The sequence below is a fragment of the Glycine max genome, chromosome 4 (assembly GCF_000004515.6).
Source record: "Glycine max cultivar Williams 82 chromosome 4, Glycine_max_v4.0, whole genome shotgun sequence".
NCBI classification, from domain to species: Eukaryota; Viridiplantae; Streptophyta; class Magnoliopsida; order Fabales; family Fabaceae; genus Glycine; species Glycine max.
Genome location: NC_016091.4, coordinates 46,673,883 through 46,685,646, shown reverse-complemented (window position 1 = coordinate 46,685,646; position 11,764 = coordinate 46,673,883). Strand labels below are relative to the sequence as shown.

Below are 11,764 nucleotides of genomic sequence, written 5' to 3'. Positions count from 1 at the left end.
CAACATTTTTATAAGATTTTTTTTTCTCTCAATCTCTCTTTCACGTTATTTATCTTATCCTAAACTTCTCTCTTTTTTTTTTTTCTATGTCTCTCACTCATGTTTTTTTTGTGCGTGTATTTGTTGAAAGTCATAATATATTCTATATTATGATATCTCTTATTTTTGTTATATATTTCTAGGTTTTTATTTTTTTTTTAAAAAATTTTAACATGGTGCTTATATTCGATAACTTTTTTTCTTATATATTAAATTCATCCGAGCACAGTCAATTTACAATCTATTTTCTTCTGGTCATGATTACTTATATGTAGTTAGAGTTATATTTTTGTATAATAATTGTTTATAAAAAAAATACTAAAATACCATTTTTTTTCATTACAGAAATCATCTTATTGCACACTTTCCTTCTTTTCTCTTTTTATCTATCTTTATTATACATTTTGTGTATAAAGAAAATATATAATTGCAATTTCTCTTATACTTATCATATTGTGTTAAATGTTGAGTTGCTGTATTTGGTCATGTAGAACTTACGTTATCGTCATCCATATATGATTAATTAATTATTATATAGACATTGAATTATTTACAACTAACTTGATAATTATCTTTTTTTAATGTGAGCTTGATAATTATATCAAAACTGAAGTTATGATTTTCAAGGTTTATATATAGCTCAATTATTAGAAGTTATAACTATAATTTTTTTATACTTATCAGCAAGGAATAAACCACTTTTAAATAATAAAAATCCAATTTGAAGAGAATTATTACATTTTTTTCAAACCCAAAATTTATAAATCTGTCTTTATTGGTCTTGCTAAGTATTTTTCTAATTTCTCCTGGAGACCACGGCCTTTTTGTGACATAATTAAATATGAACAACTATTTGTCATGATGAAGATTCAAATCATATACTTATAATTTATCAGTTTGTGCAGACTAACTCCTTGCTAAACCTAACTAGCTCCCATTAATATAGTACAGAAATATTTTTGTTATATATATATATATATATATAAAAGGATAGATTAAATTACTCAAAGAGTAACTTTTTAAAATATTTTTTTTATTTTCATTATTTATTTTTTAAAAATATAATGATTATAATGAATAGTTAATCTTAATTATTGATTCAAAAAAATCAATCATTAAGATGAAAAATAACTTATCAATTCTCTCTCTCTCTATATATATATATATTACTTGACAAGAGTTTATTTTTGAGAATCAACAGAATGGACTAGACTTGATAGGAGGTTATTAAACAAGAAATTAGTGGATAGACTAGACAAGTGGTAGCTTTGTTGCCCCTACGGTTAACTTGTTATTTGTCCTCACACCATAATCATGTGAAAATTACATTTTGTTTCCTTAATTTATACGTTTTGATCTCTATCTACAACAATCTCGAGAGGATCACGGGCATAGCCGCTTAATCTTTTGGCAGCTGCTATATTAAGACCACAACTCTTTCTCTCTTGTTTCTTAACACTCATCAACAAGAGTTTCCACAACTACCCCATCTATCCATGGAATAAAACCGGTAAATACAAACAAGATTCCAGTCAATTGAGTTTTCTCATGCGCATGCAGCAGCATATTTTCTTGTATCTTATGTTGGACTCATTTACCAAATTTCATTTGACATAACCAAAAGCATTGCCTAACTTGTTGCACCAAATTGAAATAAACGTGTATAAACAGTTTAACATGTTCAATGGATCATCAGAATTAAACATTAAAAAAAAGGGTGCATGTTCATTTAATGAGTTTGCCTGCTTTTCTCCACATTGTGGATATTTAGCATTTATATGATTAGTATACCAACTATGACTTTCATACAAAACTCCACTCCATCCATTCTATAGACCCAACTTTGAAATAAGTATCTGACAGTAAGAAAAATTGCTGTTGTTGCCAGATGGGATTGGGAAATGGGAAGTTACCTTGTTGAGGAAGAAGTAAGAACCACTGTTTTCTATACGTAACCTATACATAACAGGCATTAATCAACCATATCTGTTGAATGCTAAAAAAAGTAATGATCATAAATATGGTTATGAATATATGCTATGATCAAAAGGGGTGTGGTAGTATGGGGAGTAGGTAGGTAAAAGTATTAAGAATTTATGAAGTTGGGTTAAAATCAGTATCGGTTGAGACTTGGCCAAAAATGTCAGGACAAGATTCCCAGTTCCCCTTTTCCCTAGCCTCCCAGTACCCTCCAACATAACGGTAAGAGTTGCTGCCTTTTTCCTTGGCAAACCACCTTGGTTTCCAACCCTTCTCTTGCACCTTTCGTGCCTGCAATTATGATGAGTCTTTTGTTAAATTAATGAATGAGAGCATATTAACCAGCAATAGCTAATGCATTTCATTATATTATAGAACAGGGTCCAATGAAATTTCAGAAGCAACCTGCCGCTGACTTTGTTCCAGCCGCAACTTTTCAGAATTGGCCATTTCATGCTGTCCATTCTCCAAACACCTTTGATCAGGTCTTAGTCTTGAATCTGTCGGTGGCAACTTCTCCTGCTTGTTAACTTAATTTGTTAGTACTAAGTACTAACCAAACCACATAGGATTTAGTGCCATTGAATGAACATTTGCAAAAATTGATTTTGAAGTGAACCAATTTATGTTTGGATGTTTGAGTGAACATGCACAAAATTGATTTTGATTCAAACTGATTTTAAAGTAATATGATTATATGTGTTTGAATTTTTTTATTCTAAAAAAGCAAGTCAGCGGTAGAATTCAGTATAATTTTTTTTATTCAATACAACTTAAGTTATTTCAATCCAAAATCTGTACCTAGAATCAATTCTTCAAAGTAAAACCAAATATTTAAACATTTCCTTAAAATCACATCAGTTAATATTTCAAAGTGATTTTGGATGAGTGAACATGAAAGCAATATGCATGCTCTCAGGGTTTAGTGAAAGGTGAGGTTAAAAGAAAAACAGTTGAATCAATACTCACCTTTAATCCAGGTGTGATTTCATTTAGTGTAATAGCAAATTGTGTGAGGTTATATCTTGTCTGGTACTCTGGTGTTGGGCTTCGCTTCCACAAAACATGTGGTTTTGATGACACATAGGAGGACCCTTTTCCTTTCCCAGAATTCCCTCCAATTACGTAATGCAAGCTCTCATCCCACGTCCCAAACAGAGTTGCCACTGTTCTACCTTTCTTATCTTCCACTACGCCATGAATCTGCAGCAGAACTTAAATTACAGAGCATAAGTTACATAATATGTCTATGGACTATACTCAATAGAAAAAACCATGCAACTCATACTGTAATCTTATATCTCTATAATCAATGAAATTAGTAAAGTTAACATCCATTATTCCATTATCATATTTAAACTGACATAAATTCATTTGACTCAACAACATAGAAGAGATGTTGAAGAAGTTATAACATAGGCTTCATGTAAGGTGATAAAAAATGATAATGACATTTATATAAGTCAATTGAAATTAAAATTACTTGTCAATGTTAACTGTCTAATACAATTACCATTGACAATAAACAGTGAATGGAGTATATCTACCAAATTTTTGCATTACATTTCAACAAATAAACAATTAAATAAATAGCCATGATTGGAGTAAAAAACCATGTGCATATTTTTTTTTTTTATCGTTTTGAACTTTTTCGGGGGTTGCAATCCCAATAAACATTTTACTTTTCACTCATGTCCTTTACTTCTCGACTTCAATTTCTATAGAAAAATTCTTCCAAAGGCAGAGCTATTCAGCGTATCAGTATCAATTAAAAGTTTCATGTAAAATGCCCCAAGTATTATATTCTATTCGTCAAACTCCAAAGATTCCTCATAGTCAAACCAACTAGGTAAATCCCGGAACCAAAGCATGCAACAAGTTGAAGATGGGAAGGAGAACAAGAAAGCTTAGGTTGGCAATCACTAACTAGCTACAATTAATTAATCCATTGGTTCCGTTAGTAAGCATCATAATATATTTTATCTAACTTGAAATGCAATTTTTGTCAAAAAGCCACAAGTGGCACACGTCACAGCAGGAAAAAATGTAACACATTTTGACCTAGACATTACCTAAAAGGAACCCAATAAAATTGACATAATAATAAGATATGAGAAAGGGCACCTGGTGAGGGTTTCTATCAATGATTGACTGCTCCTTGAATTTTATCTTACATAAATAATCACGGTTCCCCTCTACACGCATTGTACCATAATGGACACAGTAGACTTTTCCTAAAATGAGGTTGTAAATGGATGTTGTTACCTGATGATAGAATATGAATATGAATTAGCTATGTACCAAAAAAAAGAATATGAATTGGATAATCAGAGTGTATCTTGGAAGAGATTGATATACTAGTATACTACTAACGTCAAGTAAAACTATATATACCTTGCTCCAATGGAAGACTTCTCCGTCATCAAATTCTACCGTCAATAATCCAACGGGATCAAGTTGAATTGAACGACCCCAAAATTTACTTTTTAAATTGCTGTCACCCCAAAATTTCCAGCCTTTTCCCTCACAATGGCATGCAACAATCATTGGGTGATGACTGACCTATCTCAAGATGAATAGCGTAAGTATTTTTTATTCAAACGAATAGGCAATAGCACCTTACACAAGAAAAAATAATGCCAAATTAAATTATTGATATGTCTATGGCTTACTATCATAAAGGATTAGAAAATGAATGGATTGGAATTATATGAATGCATATAGCAGCCCCACGAAATGCTAGAAGAGAAACGATTGTTCGGAAACAAAAATGGCAAGTGGGGAGAGGGTATTAGTATTGAGCCATTAATGTGAGGGGAAAAGTGGGGGAGTGAGAAATACAGTAGATGGTTGTAATGGACAACTTTGTCTGATGTTAATAACAACATAAAAGTTTGTAAAAAGGGACAGAAAGTAAAAGAATTGGAAAAGGCAAATTTAAGAATGGTGATAAGTAAAGTAGGAATTGGATAGAGTATTAAATTATTTTTACTTATACCCGTATTAGAAAAAAGAAAAAAATATTTTTAATACTTACATTCATGCTCAATGGATACTTACATACTCGACCTGAATTAATTACCCGTGTTTTAGTTAAATAAAATATGTCCTCTTCTTAATGTTTTCTTTTTCATACTAATAATATAAGAATGCTATTTTAATAACAAAATTAACTATGAAAAATTGACAAAAGAAAAACATAATAAAAAGTACATCATCAAAATCATCAATTTAAGAATATTTTAAAATCTACTGTATGTGAATGTGTGCATATACATGCAACTATGGAAAAAGTTGAGTCCTATAATAACTAGATCCATGGAAAATCACTGTTGTGCACTCTAGTTTTAGGTTGTAAGAAGTTAGAAGTAGAAAGGAAATGAGAGATAAAAAGGAAAAAAGTGAAAGATGCCATAAATAATACTACATATATAGTGGAATTGTTCAATTATAAATATCATATATAACAATTCATGATTCAATGACAATATAAATATTCCATGTTGTTTATTCGTACTTTTTAAAAGGAAAAGGATTCTTAAAAAAAAAATCATCCACTCCATGAGTTCCCTTTCTGAAAAAGGAACTGACGAATTGGAGTTTTTAGCGACGTGCTACCCAATAGATGCATTGGTGGATGATCTTTTCCTATACATTCTTTCTTTTCCACAAGGAGAATGGACGTGTGCATTTGACATTTTTCATCAACAGAATGGCATTGATACAAAATTATACCTTCTCAGAGATAAAACGAATGCCTTTGTCTTGATACTCTGCTTCATATGTCTCACCCAACAGTGGATTAAACGGTTTGCAACTCCTACCATTGGTGCTAGCATACCCTGAAACTGCAAATGCAGCCACATGCAGCACCCTCTTTAGATTGTCACCCTGTGCATAAACAAATAGCATGAACGTGACAAATCTCAAAAAACAAAAACAGCTCCTGAAACTAGGGGCTACAACAATTAGTACTGAATTATGTGAGTAACGATATCATATCTATATATAACAAGGTTTAATGACCAAGCCATTAAACACAAATGATTAATATGTTAAAGTTAAAATTGAATCATTCAGATATCTGAATTTCATCCTTAGAGAAAATAATTATTAATCAGATTTTAAAATCTTCTGATCAAATTCCTAATTAGTTAAAACACTTTTTTCTTTTTCAGTGATCAACATGAAGATTAAGACAATTATATATATATATATATAAAACAAGGTTGAGTCAGCAAATATAATAAATTAAACTAACCATTTTACCCCATTCATATGCTTGGTCTAGAAGATAAGAGTACTCAAGATCTTCAAAACATTTCTGCAGTGAGGAGAGAGGCTCGTTGAAGTAAACTGGAAGACAAACTTTTGTAAGATCCTTCCCAATGTTATCTTTTATGATTGACCAAAGACTGACGCTGCTCTCTTTCTCAACAGGATCAGGCAAGTTCTTTCGTCGCTTGATGTGGGGATGATTAAATCCAACAGATCCGGTGGGGGATTTTTCATCACCATTTGGAATAATCTCCTCACATTCAGAATCATGGCAGGATCTCGGGTGGTCAGAGCCTGTTGATAGAATATCATCACATGTATCGTAGAATGCATCGTCCTCATCTTCTGAGTGATTGTTCCTATAGTGCTCTTCAGAAGAATCATCACCACTTCCCTCTATCACGTATTGAAATAATATAAATAAATCAAGATGTTAAAAATTGATGAGAAGTTACCTTATGCATTCACTAATTGTATAGGCCTATTAAAATATACCAAGGAAGAAAAAAATGTGATTCATAATGTAACCTAATAAAAAAAGAAGATATTAGAGGGAAAAAATGAGTTAAAAGAGGCATACAGGTACTAGTATATTTATCAATCCAAAACTACATCACCAAAACACGACATATAATAGTAATGTTCATTATAAATTGAAAAGGAACGCATCAATGAGCTAGCTAAATAATGTAGCCCTCTTCCATATCAGACGCGTCGAAGAGGATAAAAGATGTGCTAATCAATTAAAAAGCTTAAGTCAGATCTATTCCTACAATATTAACTCTGTTCTATGAATGAAGTACTATGAGAAAGGGGGAGAAAAAAAATTAATATGAATAACGATGCATTTTAAGAAATATTTTTTAATAAAACTTCTCTTCTTTTTTCTTCAATTCAAATTTTATAATTCTCTTCATCCTCGTCTAATTTGCGTTCAAAGAAAGGGAGGGTAACAGTTCAACATGCATCCATATTATTTCAATGAACAAGGGCTCTACAACATGTAATGGTAAAAAGAAATTCACACGCTTATTTCTTTGAAAACTCATAATGGAGTGCTGTCTTTATATAATTAATTTGCATGCACGTACCGCTATACTTTTTTTGCGTTGATAGATAGGGATCTGTTTCATCCTTGGATTGCCTTCGGTCCTCAATAAGTGTGTTCTCCAAGTCAACCTTCTCTGCCTAGAAGGAACACACAGTCAAACGAAGCAAGTTAATTCAAAGAGCACATCATTATACTTGGAAATCATATATCAAAACCGGCACGTACGCATTGCCTCACTTTGAGTATTTTTTAATGGACCTTATTAATTTTGTTAAAAAATATTAGTAAAAAAATTTAAACTCGCAATCTCTTTACTTTCTTTATCCATAAATTTCTCTTTAGATCAACCTTATATCAGTTTGATACCTTATTACAAAACATCAATTTTATTTAATGTTGCTTTGGTTAATTAACAGTATAACAAAATGAAGTGAGTAACTAAGTGAGTACCTCTAAATGGCGCAGCGTGTCCATAAGTAGAGACTGCTGCTGCTTGAGGGCCACAATATGCTTCTGCAACTGTGAGAACTCAGACTTCATGATTTCCTCACTTTCCCTGATAGCAGTTTCACTCACACCCTCCATTAAAAGCCGATCTCTCAACCTCTCTGTGGAAACTAGCACCGAGGCCACGGGTGACATAGCCTCTGCATTGGACAAGCGAGGAAACAAGTCCTTGACGGCCATCATTGCCTTTACCCAGGTGGCTCTGTCTTCCTTGCTCTCCGCCCTCAAATGCAGCCTCTTCTTTGTCCCCGTACACACAGAAAACCTCCTCTCATCTGACCTGTTCTCCCTCACCGAACACACCTACACAAAATACAACATGCAAATATATTATTTTAACTTTGAGTCGTCAGTTTTGGACACTCCACTTTTCCAAACACTTCATCACATTCGTCATTTCTGTCTCTATCTCTATTATCATATACACCTTCGGTATAAGAATATATTACAGTATAGAAAAAAAAATTATTCCAAACATATCAGTCTAGAATGAAGGAAATATTACTCACTCATTATACCAACCCCACCATGTTATTGAGTGAACTCAAATTGGGATTCTTTATTATTAGTTATTGATAAAATCGATATACACTATCCACTAATATTATTAATCATTAGAAAAAAGATATTTAAATCAATAATATGATTTTTATTTTATTTTTTTCTGAGTGTCAAATAGAATTTTAGGTATCTGACAATCCTTTTGCTTTCAACTTCTATATATAAAAGAAAAAAAAAAAAGATAACACTATTGAACCACTGAAATAACTACTGAAAATTCACTTCTATTAGAGAACACTGAAAACACGATCTCAAAAACTTTAAGACAAGAGTGATATTTTGGACACCTTAAAATCATTTTTGCAAATAAAAATATTCAACAAAACTTAGACATATTTTTTTTTATAATGTTTATATAATTTTCTAATCAAAATTAGAGTAATAGATATTTATATTAAAAATCATCATAAATTAACTCTAATTTTGTTAAAAACAACAACACAAAACAAATATAGAGCTACTTTATCAAAAGATAAATTAGGGTTTATATTTTTTTTTGGCAAAATTAGGGTTATTGGATCTTTAAAAAAATGTAAAAAAATATTGTTATTAAATTAAAATTACAATGTCATTTAATGGTTTCTGCCTATTTTAAGTGAACTTAGATATTTGTAGCTTAAGAGGTCAAAACTAATACTAAAATTCATTTAAAGAACAAAATAATGTTTTGAGATATATAAAATTGGTTGGCTGGTTAAGAAAAAAAGGAAAGAAGATAAAGGTTGCAAGGTCAATCATCTGTTAACAAAAACTAATAATTAACATTTATTTATATAAAAAAATAAATAATATTTTTACATACTTATTATGGCAACAATTTTTTTTATTGAAGTAACACATTAGTTCGCACAATCATTCTGATACATTTTTAAGTTATTGATTATAATTTATTGAAAATCACAAATCATAAAAGATTTATCAAATAACAAGTGAAAATAAAAAAATTATAATTATAATAAATTTCAATTAATTATAGATTTTGTTAGACAACTATATTAGAGAACTAGTTAGCATTTCTCCTACGCATATATGCGAACCTAGTTATCAAACTCCTCCTAGCCACATTTTTAACAGTGATATTATCTACCAATCATATTATTATTGTTGAAATAAAGACAAAATGAAATGAAATACTAGTCTTAATTTTAATTGATGAGTAATGTAACATTGACTGACGTATGAGGCAAAATTCATGAATGATTCTATAACTAACCGATACCATCACGGTCAAAGTTTCGATAGCGATTGATTTTGCAAGTAAATGCTAAAATGAGAGAGAGAGAGAGAGAAGGACCAACCATGAGGTGAATTTCGCTGACGGGTTTGTGGTTGCGAGAGGGGCAATGGCGGTGGCTGTTGATGCGGCGGAGGGACTCTTCGCCAATGACCATGGCCTCGGCCTCGACCTCGTGGTTGAGGACTAGCTTATCAGGGCCGTGGATATTGTAGTAGGACAAAACACCGTCGTGGAGGACGAACCAGCGGGGGCGCCACCCGCGCCCGTAGTTCACCCACTTGTATAATATTCCGGAGATGCCGCTCCCGACGATGTCCTTCAGCATGACCTCGTTGCGCGTGGCGGTGTGCTGTCGCGTGAACCTCACGGAGGTGGATCGCTTCACGGTTGTGGCGGTGAAGGAGGAGGACAAGGGGGAGGGGCGGTTGTGCGCGCAGCTGGAGAGCGAGCGAAAGCGAAACACTGGTGACGTGGCGGGCGGTGCCATGGGGTGGTGGTGGTCGGAGGAGGAGGAGGTTGAAGTGGGTTGGTCGGAGATTCGAGCTGGAACGGGTTTTGTGCGGTGTTGGGAGCCACAAAAGGAATTCATGGATAGGGTTAGGTTAGGTTAGGTTGGTTATGATGAGAATGAAGTGCATAAACGAGATTCAGATTTCTAGCGTTCTTAACGGTCACACCATGCAAGGGTGCCTCGTAGAGCGAAAATCGCCCACTTTTTTTTTTTTCGTGTTTTCATTTTCCTTTCTACGGTTAATAAACATTTGCAAGCTTTGTATAATCTGCTCGTTTTAACGAGATATGCAAGCAAATTATACAAAGCTTTTATATATATATATATATATATATATATGTATATATATATATATATCCCCTAATCACTTGATACTTTTGTTTTGTTCCATTAGTTGATTTGATTATTAATGTATAGGATTAAAAAATTATACTATTTTAAAAATATTACGCAACAAACATATTTATTATTTAAATAAAGAGAGAACGAATAAAAAATCCAAAAAATAATAAACAAAGAATAATGATTCAAAAATTCTTTTATTGTTGTGTACTACATTGGATATCATCAGATTAAAGAGAAAAATTATAAAAAAAAGCATGATTATTTATTAGTATCTTTTTTTTGAGATAATTTATAAGTAACTTATTAATAATTGGAAAGAATAGTACTAACACGGTGTGATATTGGTAAATAATTTTTTACTTTAAATATATAATCATGAATTTGATTTTTAATTCATATGTATGAAAAAAAAAATCTATGAAAGAGTTTATTGTATCTTCATAGAGAGAAAAACACTACACTCTTATGGGGTTCGAGAGAATTTTAATTCCTATTGGAAGAGATATCGTTAAATGAATATTAATACCTCACAGGATTGATCCTTCATTTCAAAGGATGGTAAATTTACCTGAAGCAACAGGGACCAGATTCTGAGTCCAGCCAAGCGTAATGATGTTTGCAGCTGGACTTTTGCTCCAATCAGCAACCCTCCCTCCCTTTCATAACATTTTATAATTTCGTTTTTTTCTTCTTCTATATTTAGCGAATTTTACACCTACCAGCCCACTTAGAGACGCACAGTAAAGTATTTTAGAACACTTAATCATGCATCTATAAGAATACTTTGTAAAAGAAAAATACACATCATACCAAGCTATTTCATTGAGGACCAGAGTGTCACGATCATAAGAATATGAATTCTTTTCCGATTAAAAATATGAAAATTTATACATAACTTGTATTTTCCCATATCATTTTTTAAATTTTTTTCTTCACAGAACTTATTGTATTTATATAAGTAAAAATGATTTATTTAATAGGATAATTCGTATTTAATTTTCATTTTATATAAAATTTCTTTGAATCAATCAAACATTAGAATAAAATTAATTTCTGATCCAATAAATTAAGATACACTCATGATTTCTCAACTAAGAAAAATAATAACATTTCTATATAAAATACAGCAATAGAAATTATTTGTTAGAATAACTTTATCTATGATACCCAATTGACTGCTTATATAGGCGTATAGCAACTGTTTGTATAGCAACTTATTTCGTTTAGAAAAGACTATTGATAATAAAAATATAGT

At 31.7% G+C, this 11,764-nt stretch overlaps 1 protein-coding gene across 1 annotated transcript; it reads right to left on the bottom strand.

Moving 5' to 3' along the window:
• Window positions 1–1,785: 1,785 nt before the first annotated feature.
• On the bottom strand, window positions 1,786–10,419 carry LOC100807703 (oxysterol-binding protein-related protein 1B). The gene is made up of 10 exons (XM_014774854.2): window positions 9,715–10,419; window positions 7,799–8,158; window positions 7,389–7,485; window positions 6,281–6,693; window positions 5,755–5,910; window positions 4,414–4,581; window positions 4,144–4,284; window positions 2,989–3,222; window positions 2,425–2,538; window positions 1,786–2,310 (listed from the first exon to the last, which is right to left on the bottom strand). The coding sequence occupies exons 1-10, from the start codon at window positions 10,240–10,242 to the stop codon at window positions 2,134–2,136; spliced, it is 2,388 nt and encodes a 795-aa protein (XP_014630340.1). The 5' UTR covers window positions 10,243–10,419; the 3' UTR covers window positions 1,786–2,133.
• Window positions 10,420–11,764: the final 1,345 nt, after the last annotated feature.